This window comes from Condylura cristata, unplaced genomic scaffold (genome assembly GCF_000260355.1).
Source record: "Condylura cristata isolate star-nosed mole 26May11 unplaced genomic scaffold, ConCri1.0 scaffold00023, whole genome shotgun sequence".
Classification (NCBI taxonomy): domain Eukaryota; kingdom Metazoa; phylum Chordata; class Mammalia; order Eulipotyphla; family Talpidae; genus Condylura; species Condylura cristata.
Window position 1 is genome coordinate 11591801 of NW_004567124.1, and position 27893 is coordinate 11619693.

General features: G+C 37.9%; 1 protein-coding gene across 1 annotated transcript; it reads left to right on the forward strand.

Annotated features, from left to right (window-relative positions):
• The first annotated feature begins 319 nt into the window (after positions 1–319).
• GTF2A2 (general transcription factor IIA, 2, 12kDa) lies at positions 320–27893 on the forward strand. Its single transcript, XM_004687729.1, has 5 exons — positions 320–452; positions 23291–23409; positions 24350–24454; positions 26531–26657; positions 27617–27893. Exons 2-5 carry the CDS (start codon positions 23338–23340, stop codon positions 27640–27642), a joined length of 330 nt encoding a protein of 109 aa, XP_004687786.1. The 5' UTR covers positions 320–452; positions 23291–23337; the 3' UTR covers positions 27643–27893.

Genomic DNA, 27893 nt, shown 5'->3' on the forward strand with positions numbered 1-27893 from the left:
GAATTTGTCTTTATTGAGTGGGTGGGAGGGAGTCCTCAACAGTACTGCACTGAATATGCCTTGGCGTAAAATGTGACTGCCCTACCTACTGTCCTTAATTGTGCACATTTAACAGTGGAGAGTGTAGTCTCTAAAAATTGCCTCATGAACGATTTAGTAAACCTGAGGAATTACCCAAAAAGCCGATCCTCGGGTCTAAGATTTAAACGCGCCGGCTCCGCGTCTCCCGCCCTCCCTTCGGAAGGTTTGATTGGCCTGCGGGAGCCTGGGGTGGGCGGGGCCGCCGGCGCGCCTGCTTGGTGTCACTTCCAGGTATCTCGAGCTCTTCCGGGTCGCCGGCGGAGCCCTGCGGTTTCTGCGGCGGCCGAAGAGGTGGTCCGGGAAGTAGGCATCTCTTGCTGGGCTTCTGGCGACTTCAGTCCGCTCTGCGGCGGGAAGCGCCTTCCTCAGAGGTACTGGATGAACCGCGTTCGTCCCCCTTGTCTTTTTTTCAGAACTGGGGTTGCGGTCGGTTGGGTTTTGTCCGGAAAGGGGGCCCTTCGCCCGGGTGTCGGCCCGTTACCCACTTCGCTGGCGGGATGGCCCCGGAGCTTGTAACCGGGAAGGGAGCGACGGAAGACTGCGGGAGGCTTGTCCTTGGGGCGCCAGATGAGTGGACTTGTGGGGAATGTCAGGTGAATGTCTTAGAACCTCTAGGTTGGTTGCTTTGTTGGTTTTTGCCGAATATTGGGAGAGCGCTTTCCTGTAGTGTCCCACTCTTGTGTTGCTTGGATTGTTTGAAGTCCGCTTTCTAAGTTTGTTACTGTGAACTCCAGTTAAGGAGCGATTTTAAGCTGGTTGATTTGATCAAGAGCTAGGACTATTTTGGAGCCTTTTGATTTAATTTTCGAAACTGCAAAGTGTATCAAGTTTATGTAGTTGGTAATAAATTTCCAAAGCTTTGAACATTTCACATAGAATTTTAAAGAATCTATAAAAGCACGGATTTCTAAACGATGTTTTAATAGCATAGCCATTTTCTGGATAACTCAGACTTTTGTCAGGTGGGCATGACACAAGATACTTTACTCCTAATGGCACTTTTCACCGCGCTTTCTAACCCGCTCGACTCGCATATTTTGCTTATTTACTGATGATTTGCCATCGTTATCGATCATTTTGTTTGACTCCTGTTACGTGTTGGGTACTATTTGTTCTAGATGCCTGGCTTATAAAAGCCCCTGCCTTCACGGAGCTGACATTCTTTTAAAGGATGCAGAAAAGAAAATAAGTAAATTACTTACCTTGTTAGAAAGTGGTGACCCATCAAACAGCGAGATAAGGGTAATTGAGATTTCCTGAGTGGATATTTTAAATATGAGGCTACTGTAGGCCTACAAGGTCCTATACTTGAAGGAATTAAGAGGACTAAGTAGGTATGTGAGACAGAGCATTTCTGGTTGAAAGAACAGCATCTACAGAAGCTTACATAGGCAGGTCTATGTCTCATATTTAGCGAATAAATATCCATTGTGATTGTTGTACTAATCAGAAGGGTGAGAACAAGGGCAATGAATGGTAGTAAGGTTGGAGTAACAGGTGGCCAGGTTATTTTAAGGGTTCAGAATACAAGCCTTTCTTTTGAGCAGAAAAGGGATGTCTTCTAGCCTATGATTTAAAAGCCCATTTGAGTCAGAGTGGAGGTGGCATTGTGGAAGCAGGGGAATTAGTTAGGAAACTATTTCAATAATCCAAATAACAAATGATAGTGGCACAGACCAGAGTGATAGCAGTGTAAAATGTGAAAGTTGTTTGGATTCTAAATGCACCTGGAAGGTCGAGTTTACAGGTTTTCCTTGGGATTGGATGTGGAATTGAGAAAAGGGGAAAAGGATTATGCCTAACCCATACAAGTTACTTCAACTAAGATGAGAAAGATAACAACTAATGATGTTAACTTGCTAGGCAGTTGGATTCAGAAGTGTTCAGGGAAGAAGTATGCAAGTGTATAAATATGGAAATCAGCAGCAGTGGCATTTGAAGTTATGAGATAGAATGTTATCACTAGGAGTTAAGTGTAGCTGGAAAGCAGCAGAGTCAAAGATGGTGTCTTATGACACTGTTTTGAAAGAAAAGGATCAACCAGCAAATGATATTCAGAAGGTTGAACTACAGAGTTAAAAGAAAACCCAAATAGTGTGATGTCTCAGCTATGTGATATCTCAGCTAATTCAAGATCCTTCATCAAATAGGAGAGAGCAAATCACCTGTATCAAATACTCAAGTCTGATGAGGACTGAAAATTGAAGATTAGATTCAGCAGTGCCATCTGATTTCATTTTAGTTCTAGGGGCAAAAACTTATATATAATGGCAGAACATTATATATAATATTCTGAACATATAATACAGAACATATAATACAGATTGAAAAGTTCTATTTAAATAAGAGTGTGGATAGTTTGGCTATAGTGACAAGCAGGGAGACTGAGTATGTGGAATTAGATATTGGTAGGTGATTAGATGCAGAGGTACTGAAATTTGGAATCTGGCGTTTTCGTTGCTTCAGTTTCCTCAATAAAATAGGAAACTTTGTATCACTGAAATACAGTAATATTTGATATATAAAATATATTTCACATGTAACAATATTTTGACATACCACCAAGTTACTTATTCACTAACATATATGTTGAAAAGTACAATATGCTGCATAATGAATACATAACTGCGCAAAGTATCTTCATGAATCATTCATTTTAGCAGATAGAAACAAAATAAGCAAGTATGTGTCAGCTCAATGGTATGAATGCAAATATGATATAGGGGAAGGTAGGGGGTTCTTTTTTATTGGTTGGTAGCAATACTTTGGAGCTAGGATTCTTCCATTTGGATGTACTGAATAAAAGAGAGATGGTTTGACTTAAGTTTTTAAAAGCTCTGGGGACAGGGGTGGGTTAGGAAAGGGTAGAAAAAGGGAGACTGCTTACTGGGTTGTCACAGTAAGTGACAACTAATGGTACCTTTTTTTCTTTTTTTTTTTTTTTTAAGATTTTATTTACTTGTGCATACAGAGCTAGGGTACAGGCCAGAGGTGCAGGGGCGGTAAAAGGATCCATCAGAGACAGAGTGGGGACCAGAACAGGCAGATCCAACGAAGTACACTGTTGAGGGGAGCAGCAGGCTGGTCAGGAGAGGCCTGCCACGCCATGTGAGCCACTCCGGGGCAGGCGGGGATCGAACTCATGCAGAACTGGCCTTAGCTCCTTAGTGTTGTGCTTTAACCTGCTGTACCCCCAGGAAAGGCCTAATGGTGCATTTTAATGCTAGCAGTGGAAATGGTAAAAGTCATAGGATTCTGGCTATAGTTTAGAAGGAAGAGCTGATAAGATGGACTGACAGATTAGATATAGAGTAAAAAACCTTAATACTCAAAATAAGGTTTTCAAGCCATTTTATTGGATGAGATTTAACTGTTTAATGAGGTAGGCAAATTGAAGGCGGAACAGGTTTTAAGGGATAGTATTGTTACCGAACGCAGGTCTCCGTTTCCCTCAGCCAATAAAAGGAAACAGAGTTTGAGGAAAAGGAAAGTGGTTTTATTTGTGGACAAATGAGGAGGGCAGCAGACTAAGGTCAGAAAGACCACCATCCTGCTCTTTGGCAAGTTACAGGGCTATTTATACAGTGTTTAACAAAGAAAAGGGGAGGTGGGTGAGCGTCCACAAAGGGGAGGGAGTAAAAGTTGGTGCTGGGATGGAGACCAGTGGGCACCAGCCTTTATTTACACAAAGACAAACAAAAATGGGGAATCAGCAAGAGTAATTGGGAGGGAGCAGGAGGCTGCACAGGGAGGAAGAGAAGTCAAGCAAGCTTTCCCACCATTTGCTTTTGTTTGGGATTCCTTTCCTTGAACCTAAACCTGTCAAGGAAGAGGAACTGCAAGGAAAACAAACTCACAATCAATTAAGAGCTCTGGGAAAACCAATTCTGTCATAAATTTGTCAAAGAAGGCAAATCCACAAATGCTTATCTGAGAGCCCATTTGTTGTATCAGTATCAAGAATTTGATTTCTAGCAAATTTGAGCTACTTACTTACTTTTTCCAGCCTTTGTCAAGGAGACAATTTTATATATGATTACAAGAAAAGAAGTCAGAACTAAGCATAAATTGGTAAGTCCTCAACATAAATGTATTTAAAGCTGTAAACTTGAATGAAATAAGCAATAGACTAAAACATAAAGAGAAAACATGAGACGCCCTAGGTACTAAAATAGTTAAAAGTCATCAAGTTGTTGAGGAAAACCAGAAATACAGTAGTATCCAATGAAGTAGAAGGAAACACTGAGGGTAGGGTCCCAAAAGCCAAAGAAAAGGTTTTATAATTTAGAAATAATTCCTTATCCAGTGCTCACAAGATGTGTAATATGAAAACCAAACAGTGACCATTACTTTTGCTGTTTTACCTCATGATTACTCTTTGAATTTATCTCCTCTGTCCACCTCTAAACTGAAAGTTCTTCGAGGTAAAGAATCTTACACATGACATGTATAAAAGTTTGTAAATATTTGTCACATTTGCTAATGCCACCCTCATTGAGCCCTCATCCCTCATCTCTTTCTGATAATGCTTTTAAGTACATTCTTCATATTGCTGTCCATTTGCCTGACCTTTCCTGGCCTATAATGTTTCATGCTTTCCCCATTCATACTGTAATACTTGACATCTCTCCTCATGGAACCGTGCAAGCCATGCATTTCGTATTTTTCAGCCTTATCTCCTATACTTCCAATTGATACTTACCCTAATAATACAGAGCAGTATAAAGATCTCTCCATGGACCATTTAATTTCATCCTTCTGTGACTTTACTCATTTTATCTGTCTAGGGTGATTTCCTTCCTTTGCTTGGTTAGTCTAGTTTGAAGAATTAAGAAGCTTTTGTCATTATATTAGGTGACTTTTAAATTACCTTGTATTTTATTTCACTGTGAAAGCTTTTTAAGTTGAGATAATCCAATCCCTGTTTGCTTTTGTTTTTAATGACTTAGCTGGAGAGGAAACATTACCAAATACCTCTTTAGTACTTTAGATGTCGAGGAATGTATCAATATTTTCTTTTATGTATTTTATTGTTGCAGGTATTATTGCTAAATCTTTTATCCATATTTGTGTGTGTGTGTGTGTGTGTGTGGTGTTATTAGGAAGTATTCCAACTTCATTTTTGCGACTCTGGTTTTCCAATTTTCCCTATACCATTTATTAAAGAGATTGTCCTTTCTCCATTGTACAGTTACTGCTGCTTTAGTGTATTCTTAACCTTTTAAGTCGGGAGAGCTTTGGATTATGTGGGTCTATATGGAAATGAATATGAAATGTTCATTATTGCTTCCAATAGAAGAAATACAAGTTAAAATTACAAAGAGATTTGGTCCAATGCTTTTTAAAATGCCATTGAGATTTTTATTGGGATTGCATTGAATGTGTAAATTGCTTTGGGTGGGATTGCCATTTGACAATGTTGATTCTTCCTAGCCATGAGTAAGAAATCTTTGTCTTTTCTTTTCCCCAACAACATTTTATAGTTTCCTATAAAGTTTCCTATATAAGATCTTCACACTTTGTTAGGTTTATTCCCAGGTATTTGATTTTTTTTTTCTGGTGTGATTGTAAAGGATAAGGCTTTCTTGACTAATTCTAGCTTACTGTTTGCATATATATAAAAAAAAAAACAGATTTTTATGTTTTGATTTTTGTATCCTGCCACTTTGCTGAACTAGTTAATTGTTTTAATTAAGTTTACCTTGGAGTCATTAGGTTTCTCTGTATTATGTCATATGCAACTAAGTATAGCTTCTTTCTCAGTTTCAACTACTTTTATAGCTTTCTCTTGTCTAGGACTTCTAATAGTTGCCTGATTGCTCTGGCTAGGACTTCCACTACAATATGAATAGTGGTGAGAATGGACATTCTTGTCTTTTACCAAATTTTAGTGGAAAGGCTTTCATTGTTTCACCATTGAGAATGATAACAGGTATGGGTTTGTTGTATAAGGCTTTTAATATGTTGAGATATATGGTCCATGTACCCCAGTTTTTCATTGCTTTTCATCATAAATGGATGCTGAATCTTACCAAATGCTTCTTTTCATCTATTAATAGGATCTTAAGGTTTCTGTTTTCCTTTTTATTGATATGGTAAGTTTCATTAATTTATTTGTATAAGTTGAAACATCCTTGTGTCCCTGGTTTAAGTCCCACTTAGTTATAATCTACAATTCTGTTAAAGAATTGTTGGATTTGATTTGGTTTGCTGAAATTTTATTGAGGATCTTTGCATCAGTGTACATTAGGGAGGTTGGTCGGCAGCGTTTTGTGTGTGTGTGTGTATGTTGTCTTTGGTTTTGGTGATAGTGTAATGTTGGCCTCCTAAAATGTGTTTGAAAGAATTCCTTTCTCAGCTCTTTTGAGGGTTTGAGCAGGATAGGTATTAATTTGTTTTTGAAAATTTGGTAGAATTAGCTTGTGAAGCCATCTGGCTCTGGACTTTTGTTTTATTGGGAGACTTTTGATTACTGTTTAATTTCCTTCTGATTGGTTTGTTCATGTTTCCTATTTCTTCATTATATAGTCTTGAATGATTATATAATAATATTAAGAATCTGTCTAGCTCATCTAGGTTGTTGAACTTGTTGGCACATAAATATTCGTAGAAATCTTTTTATCCTCTAAATTTCTGCAGTGTCTATTGTAACTTCGCTTTCATTTTTGATGCTCTTCGTCTGTGTTTTCTCCCTTTTAGTGGGAGTTTTGAGGTGAGTCTAGCCAAGAGGTTTGTCTATTTTTTAAAATAACCAGCTTTTGGTTTTATTGATCCTTTGGACTTCCTTTTTAATTCTTTTGCATCATTTCTGCTCCTTTTTCTATTCTTTCTTTGTCATTCATTTCGTTTATAGGCAAGGTTGTTTATTTGGGCTATTTCTTGATGGGGGCGTATATTGCTCTATACTTCTCTTTTCCTACTGCTTTTGCTATGTCTCTTATGTTTTTGATATGTCCTCATTTTCATTTGAATCAAGGTATTTTTAAATTTCTGCTTTGATTTCCTCATTAGTCCAGTGGTCTTGTTTCCTTTTTGTAGTTGACTTATTACTGTTTGATTCCTTTATAGCCAGAGAAAATAGTTTTTATATTTCAGTGTAAATGAATTTATTGATATGAAATAAAATGAACTGGAGACCTAGTATGTGGTCAGTCCTGGAGAGAATAATCCATGTGCACTTTGGAAAAATGTGTGATCAGTGTTTTGGAACTGCAGTGCCCTGTGTAGTAAATCTATGAAGTCTAGTTCTTTAGTTACGGTATGTGTACTTGTTTCATTGATCGGACCATTGGTAAGGGTGGGGTGTTGAAGTTTCAACTACAAATATAATTTCTCCACTGTGTGGTTTGAAAGTAATTGTCTCATGTATTTTGGTAAGTATGTATTGATCAGTATTATGTCTTCTTGTTTTATTGTTTCTTTAATCATTATATAGTGTTCATTCCTTTAGTCTTTTGTCACCATTTAAGCTAACAAGTCTATTTTATCTTATAAAAGTATGCCTTCCAGGGGGGAAGTGCACAGGAATTTGGTGATGGCACAATTCACACTACGGTGAATTGGTGATGAGAAGTCCTTGGGGATTACAACTGAAATGGGAAAAGGTACAAAATTATGTAAAAATTAAGCTATTATAACAATTTTTTAAAAAATTTAAGTATGCCTTCCTTTGACAGCCATTTGCTTGTAGAATTGTTTTCAAGCCTTTACTTTCAGTCTGTCTTCATTCTTAAAATTTAGGTGTTTCCTGGGGGCAACAGATGATTGGATTCTGTTTCCTAATCCAACTATATATTCTTTTTTATTGCTAAATTCATTCCATTGACATTTAGAGTGATTATTGATGAATGAAAGTCTGCTACTGCCATTTTACCCTAAGTTTTGTGGTTCTGTTTACTTGCTTCTTTCGTTCTTTGTGTTTATTCATCTCTGGTTGGTTTAAATGCTAAAGCTCCCTCATGGGGGTGAGAGGTTAGTGGTTGCAAAGTCCCTGTTTTTGTTTGCCTGAGAAGGCTTTTATTTCTCCCTCAAATATGAAAGAGAGCTTTGCAAGATAGAGTTCTTACTTTGGAATATTTTGAATAAGCCATTCCACTCCCTTCTTCCCCAGAGTGTTTCTTCAAAGAAGTCTGATGTTAGCCTAATTGGGCTTCCTTTATAGGTTCTCTTATTATTTTCCTCTCACCAGATTCATTATTTTTTTGTTTTCAATTCTTTGAACTTTTATTATTCTATATCTTGCTATAAATCTTTTGGTTAGGTAGGTTGGTATTCTTTTAGCTTCCTTTATTTGTATGTTCAGGTACTTCAAGTTAGAGAAGTTTTCTTCCTTTTTGTAATTTTTCAATTCATTTTCTCTCCTGGGATGCCTGTGAATATTATATTTCCTTTCTTCAAGAAGTCAGATAATTCTTGGTGTTCCCTTTTTTGTCACTTTGTATCACCTTTGTTTTTGTTTTTTTTTGGACCTTCGCATCTTTGAGCACACTGATTTGATCATCCGGTTGGTTTATTCTACTTTCTATTCCATTTCTATTTCTTTGACTTTCACTGCATATTTTTTTTTTAAGATTTATTTATTTGTACATACAGAACTGGCCAGAGGCTCAGGGGCGGTGAGAGGCTTCACCAGAGACAGTGGGGAACAGAACAGGCAGATCGACAAAGTACACTGCTGAGGGGAGCAGCGGGCGGGTCAGGAGAGGTCTGCCATGCCATGTGGTCTCCTCCGGGGCAGGCGGGAATCGAACTCATGCGGAAGTGGCTTTAGCTTCTCAGTGCAGTACTTTAACCTGCTGCGCCACCAGGGAGGGCCCTCACTGCATATTTTTATGTCCATTTTGTACATCCTGCCATTCCATTATTTTCTTATCTGAAGTTTCAGTTTGATCTTCTGTTCATTGGTTATTTCTTGTAACATTTCATTTGCTTTTCTAAGTTTTCTTTGTATTGTTTAATTTCTTTGACTTTGGTTTTCCTGATGATGGCGATTTTGAATTCTGGATTGGAATAAAAGTTCTTCCATATCTGAGATTGGAGATTAGTGTACTCTGTGTGGTGTATTGTTCCCTTGAGGACTTGCTTGGCAATTGTATTTTTCTTTCTGCCCATTATTTTCTTGTGGTTTGCTGAGTAGTTGGAGCTTTGGTTCCTCAGTGTTCTGGGCGGTTACTTGGGGTTGGGGACAACTCTTGGGGCCTTGTTGGATCTGAGGTAGTGCTGGGCCTCCCCCCAGAGCACTTCCTGATTTGGTCCCAGTGACCTAATCATCTGGGAGAGTACAAGCTTGAGAGGGCCTGTTGCTCGGGCCTCACCATACCCCCAGACGTCAGCTCTGGGCTTGGATCGGTGTCCTGGTTGGTTTGAGAAGGCCATGGGAGCTTCATCCCATCATGAAGCAGCAGCTCCAGATTCAGTTCCAGTCACTATCTCTTACTATTTTTTTTAATTGGAGTCTTTTTCATTTGACATTTTAAAACTTTTCCTGATATTTCTTTTTGGAGTGGGTTTTACCAATTGACTGTGTAACTCTCTTACAATCTCATAAGACTGATTTTCTTAGTTGATAAGATGATTTCCATCTCGGGTGCAGGTTCCTGTGAGGTGTGCCACGAGGCGTTCAAGTCCAAAAACATGCGAGTGCTAAAGTACGGACACAGATTTCACAAGGGGTGCTGCAAGCAGTGGCTTAAAGAGCAGAGCACATGCCCGTCCTGCCCCCGCCGTGGTCTGTCAGAAAAGTAACCTGCACCGCCAGGAGCGCTGGCCTGTGGAGACCAGGACGGCCTTCTGCTCCTCTAGGTAGTCACACCTCACCGAGAAATAACTTACTGGTGTGTTGAGTTGAAAATAACAACATTCTACCTTTGGTATAAAATAAAGACATTTAAGCTTCAAAAACAAAAAAGTACCAGCAGGTTTGGTTTTGTTTTGAGATTGACTCAACAACTCTACATCTTTTTACTGTTGAATTTAGGCTTGTTTACATTTGAGGTTGATTTTTGAGTGCTTACTGCAGTTTTATCTTTTTTGTGTGTGGATATTTTTGGTGTGTTTTATTTCTTGAACTTTTTTTTTTTTTAAGAGGTTTATTTATACATATAGAACTGGGGTACAGGCCAGAGGTGCAGGGTGGTGACAGGATTCACCAGAGACAGATTGTGGAGCAGCGGGGCTGGTCAGGAGAGGTCTGCCAGGCCATGTGGATCTCCTCCAGGGTAAGCGGGGATTGAACTCATGCTGCAGTGGCTTTAGCTTCTCAGTGCTGTGCTTTAACCCGCTGCGCCACAAGGGAGGGCCCTATTTCTTGACGTTTTTAATGGTTTGTTCAGGTTTTATTTCAGTTGTCCTAAGTATTATCCCAGCAAAATTTTGAGTTTTCTACTCCAGTTAGTGCACCCCATTTTTGTAGCAAGTTGGAGGGTCATTTCTGAATAGCTGATGGGCCACATTGTTACTCTTCCTATATTCCTGTTAAATGAGTTAAGTTTCTGTTACTTACATAGTTTTGTTGATTTACAATAACCTTTTCAAGAGTTTTTTCATGTAGGGTTTTTGATGTTGATAAATGCCTTTTTAGTTTTTGGTTTTCCGTGAAGTTTCTTACTCTTCTATCTTGAATGTAAATCTTGCTGGGTAAAGAATTTGAAGGTTTCATTATGTGTTTTAAATAATTCCTACTAATCCCTTTGTACTTGTAATGTTTTTACTAAAAAGTTTGCTGACTGTATGACTGGTTTTCTCTAATAAGTTACTCCTTTTTTCTCTCCTGATATTTTTAATATTCTGTCCTTGTTAATTTTCAGCAGCTGTATAGTGTTTCTTGGTGTATGACTGTCCAGTGTTATTTTGTTTGGGACTCTAAACCTTGTAGATCACAGCATCTGGTTTGTTTCCTAGGTTGAGATGATTTATACCACTTACTTGTTTAAAATATATTTTTAAATGAAGTACCATTGTTTTGTATCCTTGTTAATTTTTTCACTTAATAATTTCTATGTCTATTTTTTGTTCACTTTCTGGGACCCTCATATGACCCAGATGCTATTTTAAGTTTTTCCCAAGGACTCTTAGAGTAGTTACAGTATTTTACATTATTCTGTTGTTCCATTTGTGTGTTCCCTAACATTTTTTTTAAGATTTATTTATTTATGCATACAAGAACTGGGGTACAGGCCAGGGGTGTGGGGTTGGCAGATGTGAGAAGATTCACCAGAGACAGTGGGGAGAACAGGTAGACTGCTGAAGGGAACCGCAGGTGGGACAGGCGAGGTCCACAAGGCCATGTGGGTCACTTCCCTGGCCTGGGATCAAATCCATGTTGCAGTGGTTGCATGCTGAACTTTAACCCTTTGCGCCAACAGGGAGGGCCCCCCAACATTGTGTTTCCAAGCTCGTTAATTCTCTTCCTTGCTTCTGCTTGTCCACTGTTGAAACCTTTAATTGTATTTTTTATTTCAGTTATAGTGTTTCCTAACTCCATTATTTGTAATTATAGCTGCTTTTTATCTTTATTCTTTTGCTGTTTTGTGTTCTCCATTGTGTTGAGTTCCATAGGTTATGTTACCTTGAAACTCCTCTTTAGTCAAGTTCTGCAGTTTGCTGGATTGAGACACCTCTCAGTTATTTTGCTCCAGCATTTGTTACGGTGTATTTTGTCTCACATTTATATGTTTGTGTTACATAGAGACTTTCAGACTGTTGCTTTTGCATCCCTTTCTGCTAGATTGTTGCTCCTAATGTGTGATGTGGTGATCCATTTCTCCCTCCAAGGTTTTGGGGCTTTGTTCTGCTGTGGTCTAGCTGTGAGTATATGGCGGAGGTAAGGCCAGCATCTTCATTCTGCTGCCATCTTACCAGACTCTTATCATGTGACTTTTACCTTTTGTTGATGTAATAGATCATTTGAACATTGTTATATTTACTGATTTGCATATGTTGAAATATCCTTGCATTCCTAAAATCCTACTATCCTACTTGGTCATGATTGAGTCTCTTAATATAATGTCAAATTTGATTTGCCAAGATTTTATTGAATTTTTACATCAGTGTTCATTGAAAATATCTGCGTGTGTAGAGGTCCATGTTATGTATGTGCATGCATGTGCTGTCCTTGTCTGATCTTGAATCAGTAATCGTGACCTCATACAATATGTCTGGGAGTGTTCACTATTCAATTTTGGGGAGATTCTTAGATATTAGGTACTACTTTTGAAATTTTGGTAAAAATCAATGGTGAAGCCATCTGGTCCTGGATTTTTGTTCTTTGGGAGACTTATGGTCACTTAATTTCTGTAGCTATTGTTAGTCTGTTCAGATGATCTATTTCTTTCTGATTCGTTGTGAAATGTTTTATGATCAGAACTTGATTTCTTCTACTCTGTCCAATTGGTTTTCATAAAGATGGTCTTTGTAGTCTCTGATGATCTTTTTTATTGTGGTAGCTGTTGTTAATTTCACTTCTTTCATTTCTGATTCTTCACTAGTGTTCTTTTTCTTACTGATCCTTTCCAACGTCTTACCAGTTTTGTCTTTGTTTTTGTTTCAAGGAACTCTGGGTTTCAGTGACCTTTTGTATTATCTTTTTGATTTCTGTTCATTTCCTCTACAGTTTTTATTTCCTTCTAACTTTTGATTTTGTTTATCCTAATTCCTTCAGATGTGTGATTAGGTTATCTGAAATCGTTCTTGTTAATCATTGTGGGTATATGTAACTATGAACTCTCATAATGTTACTTTTGCTGTACCACACTGGTACAGCTATCTTTTCTCTCCATTTTCATTTGTCTCCGTGTGATTTTTCATTTCTCCTTTGATTTACCTGTTGACCAGTTCTGAGCTATGTTTAGTTTTACATTTTAGATTTCTAGTTTTCATTTTGTGGTTGATTTCTAGCTGCTTGCCATCATGATCAGAAAAGATGTCTGAGAGGAATTTTGATGCTCATTTTGTGTCACAGATGAAATGTCTTTGAGAGTGTTCTGTGTGCAGCTGACAATAATGAGTATTTCTTTCAGGATGGTCTATTAAATGCATGTCTGTTAAGTCCATCTAGTTTATTAATGTCATATAAAGCCTTTTTTGTTGTTAACTATGAGCCATCCATTGATGTGAGTGGGTTATTGAATTTACTTACTTTTGTTTTGCCATCAAACTCTACCTTTAGTCAGTTATTGTTTTAAATGTTTAGGTGATTGTGTGTTGAATGCATATATATTAGTGACAGTTATATCTTCTTGATAGTTGTCAAGCATGGTATCCATCTTTGTGTTAGATTTTTGCTGAAAATCTTTATCTGATGGCAGCATAGCATCTCTTGCCTTCCTCTCATTAGTTTGATATACTTATTCTAGCAGTTCACTTAGAGGTTATGTATGGTTTTCTTTAGAACTATTGTAGCTTTCTTGTGAACATAATGTAAATCAGTCCTTTTTTAAAATCTGTCTGTTGTGCCAGGTTTTCCCAAAGACCACCAAGGAGCCTATTCTGATGCAAAAGCACACGAGGGTCTTTATTGCAAGCTTGAGACTGGGCTCCCAACCTGCACCAATGCAGTGGCCAAATTTGAAAGCCCTGAGCTCAGGAAAGGCAGGGTTTTTATTACAGAAGAGGGGAGTTTCAGCCAGCAGAGGGGAGTTTTAGCTCAGCAGTACATTGATTGGTGGACACTCCACAAAGTTATCTGTCTTCACCCGGTTGGTCTATGCATGTAAGATGTGACCTTCACTACTCGGCCCGCATACCTTAGGACACCTGGCGTTTTCTGATATGTACTGGTTGCTTGCCTACTTGCTAATTGGCTGTTGCTATGGGATGAGCAAGATTAGGACATTTACAGTTAAAACTCGGCCTTGGTGCCCCCTGATAACCAAAACTTAGGCCTGGCTGGCTCAGAAAAATTCTGAAGCCTGTTATGGCTTAAGTTTGGTCTTTCACTGTCCAGCCACTTTGTTTCTATTAATGAGTTTAGTCCATTCACATGAAGATAATTATTGATATATAGGGCTTTATTGCTGTCTTTTTATCTGTAGTATACTAGTTGTGTAATTTCTGTTATTTGTTCCACGTGTTTCCATTCTTTTCATTTGTGTCTGTTTTCCATATGGATTCTCTGTTCATTTTCTATACTGTGTGTGTCTTCTCCAGATTTTTCAGTGCTTATATCAGCATGAGGATTTTGTATCCACACATTTATGTGTGTGAGCTGGTAGCAGCTGGTTAGTAGCCTAGATTTTTTTTTTCATCTCTCCCTTTAACTTTTTCTTGTTGTCTCATACTATTCCTGTTTGTGCTACTGATTATATTTTTCTGCATAACACCGTACTCTCAAGATTTTGTGTACTTTTGTTTTTTCTTTTCGCTTTAAACTCCTTTCAACATTTCTTATAGGGCCGGTGTGTTGGTTGTGGAGTATATTAGCATTGGTCTGTGTAGGAAAACCTTTATTTCTCCATGGTATTTTAACAATTTTGCAGGATATTTTTGAATGGAAACTTTCATCTTTTAGTATTTTATATAAATTTTTAAAGCTTTATTTACACTTACAGAACTGGGGTACAGGCCAGAGGTGTGGTGGGTGAGAGGATTCACCAGAGACAGAGTGGGGAGCAGATCAGGCAGATTGACGAAGTACACTGCTGAGGGGAGCAGTGGGCAGGTCAGGAGAGGTCTGCTATGCCATATGGGTCAGCTCCGTAGCCAGAGATTGAACTTGAGCTGCAGTGGTTTTGGAGAGCTTCATAATGCGGTGCTTTAACCCATTGAGCCACCAGGGAGAGCCCTATTTTATAATTTTTTTATTGAGATAACTTTTTTTTTTACATCATTGTTGTATTGGGGAGGGGGTGTAAAACTCCCCTACCCCTTATATTACCATAGTGCACCCACTGAGTATTTTCCTACCAGCTCAGGATTCCTTGGTTCTATAATCAACTTTCCAGGATTAGTTCTAAAATTTGGCTTTATCTTTTCCATAGATTGGTTTCTCTATATTCTACTTATATGTGACACCATGTAAGTATTTGACTTTTTCTGACTTACTTTACCTGTCATAATTCCTTTTCCAGCTCCATTTGTGTTGCCACGAGTTTGTTGTTTTTGACCACTATATGGTATTCAATTGGTGGTATTCAAGTGTGCATAAATACCACATCATATTGAGCCACCTGTCCATTTGGGAGCATTGAGATTATTTACATAATTTTTGGCTGTGGTAAGTAATAGTGCTATAAAGGAGGGAGTGCATGGTTTCCTTTTGAATTGGTCTGTTTGTGTTCTTTGGGTAGATAACTAGGAATATGATTGCTGGGTCCACAGGAAATGTTTTTTGTTTGTTTTTAGATTTATTTGTTCATATAGAACTGGGGTACACGCCAGAGGTGCAGGGGCGGTGAGAGGAGAAAAACAGGCAGATCGATGAAGTACACTGCTGAGGGGAGCAGCGGGCGGGTCAGAAGAGGTCTGCTGCACCTTGTGGATCACCTTCCAGGGCAGGCAGGGATTGAACTCATGCGGAAGAGGCTTTAGCTTCTTAGTGCTGTGCCATGAGGGAGAGCCCAGGAGATGCATTTTTAATCTTTTGAGGAATCTCCATATTGTTTTTGAGGACTGGACCAGTGTGCCATCCCTTCACAGTGTGAGCCTTTTTCTCCACTTCATAGGCAGTATTTGTTATTTCTGTTGTTTCTGAATAGGTCATTATCATCGGGAGAGTGAAGTAGTATCTCCATGTGGCTTTGATTTGCATTTCCCTAACAACATGTTAGGGAATCAACATTTTTTCATCTGACTTCCTTGCTAAAGTGTCTGTTTTGCATTTCTGACCACTTTTTTGATTGGACTTTTTGTTGTTGAGTTATGTAAGTTTTTTGGTAGATCTTTGGTAAGAACCCCCTTGTGAGCTGCATGGTGTGCAAAAATTTCCTTCTTTTCAGTAGGGTGTCTTTTCATTTTAGTTACCTTTTTTTTTTTGCTATGCAAAAGCTTTTTAGTTTGATGTAGTACCAATTGTTTAAATTCTTTTGCTTTCCTTGCTGTTGGGAATGAATTCACAAAGACGTCACAGAGCATTACGTTCGTTGCAAAGCATTTTGGTTATGTTTTCTGTAGTTTAAAGTTTCAGGTTTTACCTCTGAATCTTAGCCATTTTGAATTGATTTTTGTGTATAGTGTGAGATAGTGGTCTGTCCATCTAGTGGTTCTGGAATAAAACACACACACACAGACCAATGGACTAGAATTGAGCTGCCAGAAGTAAATCCCATCTATACAGACAGTTAATCTTTGACAAAGGAGCCAAGAGTTTATTCGCTTGAGCAAAGGGAACCGATTGATTAAATGGTGCTGGGGAAACTGGATGGTCATGATTACTTTCTGAAGTTGAGATTGGAGTGCAGGTCCTTGGGTTAACTCTGGGAAAGGTTTCAGCAAGTTTCCCAGGTGAATTTCTCCACAGACAGAGACACTAGTTGCATTTAAAGAGCAGGTTTGTTTACTAGGAAAAGGGACAGAAAAGAGAAGGACACTGGTGTAGACACAGCAGGCAGAAAGAGTTGCCCCAAAAGGGACGGGTTTTTGCTGAGAGGCCTGCATGGTTGCAGGCAAGTGGCCATGAGGAGAGCTGCCTCTTTGAGGGAGGCCAGTGCAAAGAATCCCAGCATGGTACAGATCAATGGCAGGCAGGAGGCTGCTGCCCTGTGGAGGGATGGAGGGGGTGGAAAGTAGCACCTGCATGTTCTCAGGTGGGCAGAGGACTGCTGTCCGGGCCAGTGCAGAGACTACATTCATATAGTCCTTTTCTCTTTGGGAAGGGCTCTCACTCCTTTATGGACTGGCCTGTTTGCTGCTGATTTTGGATAACTATGTGGAATCATAAAGGGACAGGAGATTTTACACTGGGCCAATGGATCCAATCTCTGTCTTAACCAGCAGGTCTGTGTTTCTGACACTTCCTATTAGCGGTCTCACACAGCAGTTTTATACATGTTTGGGTGAATGAATGCCTTATGATAAGGAACTGGAGCCTAAGATCTTGATTTCTATAGCGTGGTGAATGGTCATATTTATCATTTCTACCCCCACTTCCTTGCATGAGTCAGATTTTAACCTTGTGATGTTTCCTTTAGGTTTTTGATTCTTTCCTCCATCAGTCACACATTCCCACCAACAGTGGAGCAAAAAAGTTCCTTGTTCACTACAACCTTGCCGACCTTTTTAAATTCCTTAGTTTTTCATATGGACCATTCTTAGAGGAGTAAGATGGTATCTCAGTGTGGTTCTAATTTGCATTTTCCTAACAAGAAGTGATGTTAAACATTTTTTCAAATGTTTGAAGGTTATCTTTGCCACATCTCTTTCAGCCTTTCTCCTATTTCCTCTGGTATCCCTTCTTTTTTGACACAAATTTTAATTTTTCTATTGGTTGCATATAATTGGTTAGGTTTTTTGTTGTTTGTTTTTGTTATCTATAGTCCTCAGATGATTGAAAATATCTGATATCTGTCTTTCAAATTGTGGCTGATTTCACTCCATATAATCACCTCAAGGTCTATCCCATTTTGTGCCGGATGCTACCACATCATCTTCACACCTGTGTAATATTCTACTACCCCAGATTCTCTTATCCATTCATTTGTTTTAGGGCAGCTGAGTTCCATGATTTGACAGCTGTGAACATTTTTCATGTTATTTGGGTAGATAACTTACAGTGATATTATTGGGTCAGATGGGATATATATTTTTATTTTCTTGAAACATTTCCATACTACTTTCCACAGGAGCTGTACTAGCTTGCGTTGCCACTAACAGTAGATGAGAGTTCCTTTATCACCACAACCTCACCTACATTGGTTAATTCTGTTCTTAATATGGGTTGTTCTCACAGGGGTGAGTGGTATTTCTGTGGTTTTGATTTGCATTTATCTATATTTTTTCCCCATTCTGTGGATTGCCTTTTTGTTCTGTGATGGTTTTCTTTTGATGTACCAAAAGTTGTTAAGTTTGATAAAGTCACACTTATTTTTGCTTTTACTACCCTTGCATGGGGGCTGTATTCCCAAGTATATTTTGTGATTGATGTCCTGTAGTGTGCCCCCTGTGTTTTCTTATAAGTACTTTATGGTTTTTGTTCTTATGTTCAGATTGTTAATCTGTTTTGAGTGAATTTTTGTGTATGATATTAAATATGGGTCTTGTTTTTGTCTTTTTTGTTTGTTTTATGGGACTATCCCATGTTTCCCAGCACAATTTATTAAAGATATAGCTTTCCTCCACTATTTGGTCCTAATTCCTTTGTCAAAAAGTAGCTGTCCATTTTTCTATGGCTTTTTCTGTGAATGGGCAGTTCTGTTCCATTCGTCTTAAGTTTTTTCCAATACCATACTGTTCTGATTACTATTGCTGTGTGTTACTACTGGAAGTTAGTACCTCTGAGACCTCTGTTTTTCTTTTCGTTCAAGATTGTTTTAGCTACTCAGGGCCTTTATGGGTTCCATTCAAGTTGACAATTGTTTAATCTTCTTTTAAAAAGTTCTTGTCATTTTGAAAGGTATTACATTAAATCGGTAAATTGCTTTGAATGACATGGCCATCTTGATGATGATTTTTCCTACCCATGAGCACAGAATATCTTTCCATTTCTTTATCTTTTATTTCTTTTACTAGAGTTTTATAGTTTGCCTGCTTCACTAGGTTTATTCCCAGGTATTTCATTTTTTTTTGGCATCATTGTAAATAGAACTATATCCATTGTTTGCATAGAGTGATGTCACTGATATTTGTGTATTGATTATGTCCTGCTACCTTAACTGTATTTATTATTTCTGGGTTTTTCTAGAATCTTTGGTTTTTCTAAGTATATTACTCTGCTATCTGCAAATAACGACCATTTCACTTCTTTTCTAATTTGAATTTCTTTTGTCTTTTTTTCTTGAGTATGATGTTGGCTGTAGTTTGGTTATATGGCTTTTATGATATTATTTAAGCTCCATTTATTTCCATTTTTGGTGCGTTTTTACCATTAATGGGATGTTAGATCTTGTCAGATGTTTTTATATCTATTGAAATGACCATGTGACTGCTTTGTTGATAGACTTACATGTGTTAACCATTTTTATATACTGAGATAAAGGCAACCTAATTGTGATGGGTGATTCTCTTGCTGTGTTGCTGTATTTGGTTCTTAGAATTTTGTTGCATCTATTCTTATTAAGGATATTGGTCTATATTCTTCTTCTTTGTACTCTGCTTTGGGATGATATTGGCCTCAGATTCTTAGGCCATATACTGGTTCCTCCCTTTGCAATTTTTTTATAGAATTATATAAGATAGGTATTAGATCTTCTTTATAGTTAAGTAGAATTCACTGGTGAAGCCATCTGGTTCTGGGCTTCTGTTCTTTGGGAAGTTTTTATTACTTTTTTAATTTCAACAACTTGTACTGTTTAAGCTGTGCATTTCATCTTGGTTCAATCTTGGAAGGTAAATGAGTCCAAGAATTTGTCCATTTCTTCTAAGTTGTCCAATTTGTTTGTACAGGGACATTCACTGTATGGTTCTGTGTATTCTTCTTGCCTTCTACTGTTTTGGAGGTGCTTTTGTTCTGATTTCTTCAACTGTGGAGTTAGATTGTTAAATTGGAATCTGTCTCTCTCTTTTTAATGTGGGCCTGTATTGTTATGACACTTTCTGCATAAAACTGCCTTTAAAGCATCCCGTAGGGTCTAGTATTTTGTCTCTTCATTTTCTGTAATCTTTAGCTGTTTTCTCCTCTATTCTTTGATTTATTTATTGATCCAAGTGTGTTCAAAAGAAATAGAATTATTTAGTCTACACATATTTTGGTTTGCTCCAGGTCTCCTTTTGTTTAATTTTTACCTCTATAGAACTGTGGTCAAAGACTTGTTTTGTCTCCAGACATATGGACCTGTTCTTGAAAATGTTTCATGTATACTTGTATGAAAGTGTACTCATTGCTTTTGGGATGCAAAACTATATAAATATCCAGTAAATCAGTCTCAGCTAATGCTTCATTTAAGATTTTCATTTGTTAATTTTCTCTTGATTTATGCCTTTGTGTCAGTGGTATACTGAAATCTCCAACAATTGAATTGTTGTTGCTATGTTATTTTAGGCTTATTGATATCAGTAGTTACTTTGTATAGCTAGGTGAGCCTATATTTTGAGCATAAATATTAATGTGTTAGCTTTTTTGGTGAGTTGTCCCTTGATCATTATATAATGTCCATCTTTGTCCTTGATTATCTTTTATAGTTGAAAGTGTGGCTTATTGGCTGTGAGAATAGCAGTTCCTGTTTTACTGAGTTACTAGCATGTATGATCTATTCCAGCCTGTTGTTTTCAGTTATCTTTTGGTTTTAAATGGATATCTTGTAAATAGATTCTTGATGGCTGGAATTTCTGCATCAAAATTAGCTTTGTCTTTTTATTGATGAATTTACCATATGCATTTAGGGTAATTATTGATATGAATTGTTTATTTTCAGACATTTTAGTTTGGGGTGCTTGTTTCTTTTTCTACTCTTTCTGCATGACTTTTCTTAATATTTATCAATTTCTTTGCTTCTCTGTGAGTGTTTAATCTAGATTTTTGATTAGTTATTAACATGGTGGTTGGATTTGAATTCCTGTTTTAGGTCCTTTATGAGCTGGTGTCTGCTGTCATTTAACTTAACTGATTCTGCCCATTTCTTCCTTCCCCCTTAGCACATGGTGTTGACTCCGTACTCTTTCTCTCGGTACTGATGTTATATTGCTCTTATCATTTTTGCTAAGGAGTTTGTGCTTCAGTTTTTCTTATAGAAAAACTCCTTTTAGCATTAATTAAAGAGTGGGTCTGGTGATGGCAAAATCTGTTTGCTTATGTTGGTCTGAAGGAATCTTTTACCCCTAATATTTAATAGAGAATTCTTGGCTGACAGTTCTTGTCTTGTAGGTTTGAAAATATTTTCTTCTACTGTCCTGGGTTAAAGGAGAAAGTGGGACTGAAATCCTGGGATATCTTAATTTGGGAGCCCTTCTAAATTATTCCTCCCCCACCCCCACCCCCACTTCTCTTTGATCTTCTAGTGTTATTTTTTATTAGCATTATATTATTTTGAATTATTTCCTCTAGCTCCTCTATATTTGTCCTAGCACTTCTGTCCTCATTTTGTTTTTTCCCTTGTGTATTGAGATATTCCTTGCTTCCTAGGCATGTATAGATGTTTGTGCATGTCTGTGATTGGGGCACTGGGGATTTAGCTTTGTTTCTGTTCTTAGTTTGAGGTGAGGTAGAGATAGGAAGGGGTCTGGGACTCTAATTCTTAATCTAAGTTTGAGGGGTGTATGTAGTTGCCTCTACTTCTTTTGTTCCATAGCAAGCTGTTTTCTTGGACTTCAGTTGTTTTCTTTGTCCATCCTACCTCCCAGCTGTTCCTTTCTGCAGAGGGTTGTGACAAATGAGTTTGGTTCTCCCAGCGGAGAACCAAAGTCTGGATCATCAAGCTCACACTCTGGCAGTTATTTGCACTTGGTCTGGAGGCAGTGCTGTGTGTGGCAAGCACAACTGTGCCAGCCTGACATTGTGGCTGCCCACAATGGCTGTTGTTTAGCTTCTCTTTGCCGTCTGTTGGGGTAAGATATTGGGGGGGTTGGGAGGGGCGGCGGAGCTTTCCATGTACCATCCCAGTTGCAAAACCCCAATTTCTTGGGTTGGCGTCTGTGGAGTTCCACTACCCTGAATCTGCTCCCACACAAATGTCAACAGTTCCTCCAGGGAATACCCAGGGTTGCTTCCTTTGTGTCCTGGGAGTTCTAACCCCCAACCCAGATATGCTCCTCCTCAAGTCCTCCTGTTCTTTCCCTTTAGTGGCCTGCAACCTTAGTTCTTGAACTTCTTGGGTAGGGAAAGCCTGAAGTAAGCATCTGGATCTTTGTATAATCCGATTTTTTTCTTTCTCTGTAGCTCTTTTTAAGGGAGAGGATGGGTAACTCCAGCTTCTCTATTCCACCATGCTGCGGGTGGGTGTTCCGGGACTTCTACGGGTGGGCCTTAGACATGGGAAGTTTGCAGTTATTTGTTTAAATAACTGCTGTTCTTTTCTCCCTCTCTATTTGGATACCCATTAACCTTAAGTTTTTCTTCTCATGTAATTGATGTTCTTGGTGGAGCTTCTTTTTTCCTATATCCTAATTCGTTTGCATGTTCCATTTGGGCCATCACTGTATTTTTATCTTCACTTTCACAATTCTTTCCTCTGTGAGATTTAGCCTCCTTGCTGTGCTTTCCATGGTAGTCACTGTCTCTCTTAAGTTCAACATCTCTGTTGGGTTTTTTTTATAGCATTTCCTTATTTCAATATTTTGTCCTATTTCAGAGTGCATTTTATGTATTTGATTTTCTTCATGATGTTTCGTATATTCACTCAGACTCCCCAGTTCTGTATTTAAGTTCAATTTCTGAACCTGAGTTTCTGAACTCGTTCATTTTGCTCTAATTCATACATTTCCTAGGTATCTGATGTCTTTTTTTCAGTAGGTGATACTGTAACTCAGATTTTGGAATTCTCTTGTTTATTAGATTGTGTGTGGAGAGTAAGGGGGCAGCAGGGAAGCAAGTTCCTTCTGCCTCTCTGGGGAGTCTTCTGTCTCTTGTGACAGGACTAGCTCCCCATCTGAGCACAAAGTTTGTGTGTCCATTTACTCATCACCAGAGCCAGCCCAAAGACTGTGCTTTATCTCCAGTCTCTGACTCATTCGGTGTCTGAGGGGAGGGTAACGGGGACTTTGCATGTAGGGTGAGGGTCTTTACTGCAGCTCCTCTGGCCCTCCCACTGCTCGGTTTGCTGATAAGCAGGGCTGGCTTGATGGCCTGACTCTCCTCTCGGGCGGTCACTCTCCTCTCCACCCACCTCACAGCTACAGTTGCACAAGCCAGTCAGTCGTCCCCTGGTGGTAAGTGGTGGGAATTGTGTGTGAAGAGCTATGAAGGGAGAGTTTCCGCAATTAGCAAACTATTTATTTGGCGGTGTCTGTGATGTCAGAAGGTTGTTCACACTAATAAATGGCATGTGTTTTGTACAATGGAATATAAATGTATCAATAAAAATTTTTTAAAGTTTTAATATATAGTTTTAAAGAATAATGATTGGGTATGTTCACATTACATACATACTTAGTGTTACTTTTTAATATTTATGTATTAAATTTCTAGGACATCAATGCAAGCCTGAATAAGGAAAAGTTTCTTCTTCCTACATCATGGCATATCAGTTATACAGAAATACCACTTTGGGAAACAGTCTTCAGGAGAGCCTTGATGAATTGATACAGGTGGGAGACTAAAGAAAAAGTCAACATTTTTATTTCTAAGGTTCTGTAATAATTCTTGTTTTGTCCCTTTCCTGGATAAAAAGATAGAAAGTTAATTATCTTAGACTGTTTGACCTAATAAGTCCACATTCAGATGAATATTCAGCAGTTCCTTTACATTATACTACCCAGACAAAATGATGATTGGAGGATATAATTCTGTTCAGCATAAAAATTGTTTTCTCCTCAGTTATAAGCCAGGTGCATTTTTGTGTAGCTTTACATAATTCCATTTTTTGTTTTATGAACTTTGAGAGTCATTAGATTCCTTAAGCTATATTATTGAACCTGTGTGTTTTCTTAAAATTGTTACCAAAAGAGCACAAGAAAAGATTGTCAGCTTTGCCTGTTTTTTTAAAACTATTTATTTATGCATACAAGAGTTGGGATATTGGCCAGAGGTGTGGCTAGTAGAACAGGCGGATTGGGTGAAATACACTAGGGGGACAATGGGCAAAACAGGAGAAGTCTGCTGCTCCATGGCCTGGGATTGTATTCTTGCTGCCAGAGATAGCAGTCTTTTTAATCCCTGTGCCACCAAAGGAGGCCCAATGCTTTGCCTTTTGTCTGCGGTGGAAAAATAACTCTAATTCATACATTTCCTAGGTATCTGATTGTTGTCTTCTCTTTTCCAGTACGTGATACTGTAACTCAGATTTTGGAATTCTCTTGATTGTGTGTGGAAAGTAAGGGGGCAGCAGGGAAGCAAGTCCCTTCTTCCTCTCTTCTGGGGAGTGAGGGACTGAAAAAAAAAAAATCTTCCCCTCTTGTGACAGGACTAGCTCCCCATCTGAGCACAAAGCCTCTAAAGGCTTTGGTTAGCCATAGTCAAATATTACATTATTTCTGTTTGTATTTAATATTCGTGTGTAAGACGATTTATGGCCTTTACTTTTCTCAGTCTCAACAGATCACCCCCCAACTTGCCCTTCAAGTTCTACTTCAGTTTGATAAGGCTATAAATTCAGCTTTGGCTCAGAGGGTCAGGAACAGAGTCAACTTCAGGGTAAGGACATTTTCATCATTTTACAGAGTTGCACCAAATGTCACTGCACGTGGTTTTAGGACACCTACAAAATTTCCAAATTGTTTTTAAAGTTCATGCACAAAACGTCATCTGTGTTAACAACATTTAGATTTTTATTCCTTGTTTCACAAATCACCTTGTGTGTATGACTACCTTCCCTGAAGAATTACTGAGAATTCACACACCTAAAATGTCTCCAGAATTGAAGGTAAGTGATAGAATAATCCCTGGAGTTCATTTAGTGGTTTTGACTAATTTTCACCCATGTCAGGGAGATAGTCATTTCTAGAAATGTTATGTTTCCCTCCCTTTTATAACACGTCTTACAAAGACCTAGCTAGCAGGTAAATAGTGGCCAGTTCTTGTTGCATAGTGTCGTTCAGAAATATTTATTGTGCTTTAAACAGTAATCCCAAAGTGAATTTGGGACACAAAAATGCCAAGAGAAAATTGTATCATTTTTTTAACAAAACATTTCAGCATTTTACACGCAAGGCATTGTTTTGGAAACTGCAAAATAGACAAGGCCCCAGTTATGTCTTGTTTCAAAAACTATATTTTTTACTGTATTTGTTTTATTCTTGCCTTTTCCCATTCCTCCTTCCCCAATTATATAGCAAACTTGATAAATTTTAATAAGATCAGAACAATCACAAATAACTTTCTTCTGCAAAAATTACCAATGTATTTTTGCCTAATTATTTTTGATATTTTTTAAATAAATTGCAATATATAAATTATTTAGTAAGAGAATGCATATTGCACTAATGTTATAAAAAGCTTAGAAGAACTATTTTTTCCAGATGGTCCCTTAACTTTACTACCATTTGGCCAAATAGCATTTAAATCAGTTACTTTCCCAAAATTATGATAAGGGAATTTTAAATTTTTGACTTTTTTTTACAGTATTCCAAAAGGTTACTTAGTGAATATTTACATACTACTTATAAATCCTACGCAATTATGGGATCACCTCATAATAGACCCAGATTTTATCGAACTGGCAGATGTCTCTTTTTTAAGATGTATTTATTTATGCATACAGAACTGGGGTACAGGGTGGTGAGAGGATTCACCAGGAACAGAGTGGGGAGCAGCGGGCGGGTCAGGAGAGGTCTGACTCACCATGTGGTCACCTCCGGGGCAGGCGGGAATTGAACTCATGCAGAAGTGGTTTAAGCTTCTTAGTGCTGTGCTTTAAACCGCTGTGCCACCAGAGAGGGCTGCAGATGTCATTTTTAAGAGCTGTCTTTATACTTTCTCTATGCCAGGTTGTTAAATCTGATGCATAGTTTCTGATATGGATTAGTTCCTTTTGAAACCCCAATTTTTCTTCTGTTCTCAGGCACCTCTGTCCTCTACCACCACATCTACTTGTCAAGTCCTGCTAGGAAAACCTTTTAAAATCTCCACTTCCTTTCGACCCCCTTGATAATGTTATCCAAGAAGCTACCTACGTCTTGGTGTTTTCCACTACCAAAAAATCAAATCACATTACTCCTTTGCTTTTGACTACCTGATGATGTCAGGATAGGGAGCTCCTTCACTTTAGGACCTCGTGACACATGTTTCAAATTCCTTTTCATTGTCCCATCACTCCCTTGACCCATCCATTCTTCAGGAATCGCCTCTTGATGAGAGAAGTCTGCTCTACCTTTCCCAGCATCTGCCCTAGCACTTTCACCACTCTTTCCAAACATTCCCTTTTAATGTTGCAGTATGTATTTGTTCCTAGAAAAGAAACTTACTTAGAAAAGCTTGTTGCATAGGACTGTCATGTAGTCTATAGCAATTCATCTTTACCTACTCACAAAAGGAGGAAATACCTGCTTTTGTAAACATTAAATAAAAATTCAAATGTAATTCCATAATTTAGCCACATGAGGGTAGTAGGAATACAAGTTTAAATTTTCATTCAGCTTTCTTCAAGCACATATGTTGCAAAAACTAAATTTCACCATTATTTTTTTTAAAGGCTGAGAAGGAAAATCTAAAGAGTATGGTGATTTAATATACCTTATGTACTGATAGCTGTCTAAATGTTTTGTCTTAAAGGGCTCTCTAAATACATACAGATTCTGCGATAATGTGTGGACTTTTGTATTGAATGATGTTGAATTCAGAGAGGTGACAGAGCTTATTAAAGTGGATAAAGTGAAAATTGTAGCCTGTGATGGTAAAAGTAAGTGGTTACCTAATTACTGTGAAAGCAAAGCTACTTGAAATCTTGTTTTTCTAACTCTTTTAAAAAAATCTTCAAGGAATGGGACTTCATCAATTATTTTGAGACAAGGCTTCTAGTTTTTGAATTCCAGATGTCAAAATCACACTGACTTTAGGTGTAAACTACGACAACCAAATGAAGTTTTTTCTATCCTCAAACTTTTCTGCTTTCAGTTGTGAATCTGAAGTCTGAGACTTCTCACAAGCAATAACTTTTCTGACAACTCAGTTATTAAAGACTTTTACATCTGGCCAGATATGTTTTCCACAACAGACTTAGAAAGTTGTTTTTATCTTTACATTTTTTCAAATCTACTGTTACTTGGTACAAAAATCGCTTTTACCTCTTCTATCATTTGTAAAAGCATTTTGGAGGTAATCAGCTTCATAATTTATTACCACTGACTATTCAGTGCTGTATTAGGACTGTCTTAAAAATGGCTTTTCTAGGTAGAAGTCAAACAGCCTGTGAAAGTACAGAAGGCCTTCTAAGTGGTCTTCAAATACTTGTTATAGGTTCAGTATAGACCACTACTGTTCAGTAAACCTTTTTTTAAGGGGAAATACAACACTTAGCTTTTGTGAAGTAAAAATGTATTGAATGGAACTGAGAAACAATGTTTTAAGTTGCAATTTTGATCACTTAAAACATCGGTAAGAATCAAAAGTCAGTAAAGACTTTCTTACAGCAATGAATTGCTCTTCAAAAAATAGTCAAGTTTAAATCATGTCCCATGTAAATGTCACCAACAAAGTGACACAAAAATATTTTCACAAATGTGGAAAATGTCTTTTTACCTCTGCCTTTATTAAATTAAGGCATTTCTGTAGTCCATGTTATTTTCTTTTAATGTTCTTAAAATATTTGCATTTCAAATAAGTGTTACTTGAATTTACTTTTTCTCTCCTGTTTCCTAGATACTGGCTCCAATACTACAGAATGAATATAGGAAAAACAGGCTTTTTAATGCCATCTTCAGTCTTTGAAGAGAAGCACAGAAGAGACTTTTATTTATTCTAGCATTGCAGAAATGACTACACTGTGCTATACTATCAAAATTCCAGTAAAGAAGCTTATAACTCTGTAACCTCTCATATAACCTTTAATATACAGCATGAAGACATAGAACTTTTTTAAATAACAAATCAAATGTTGCCTTCCTAAGAACATTCTTTAATAAACTCATTTTAAAAC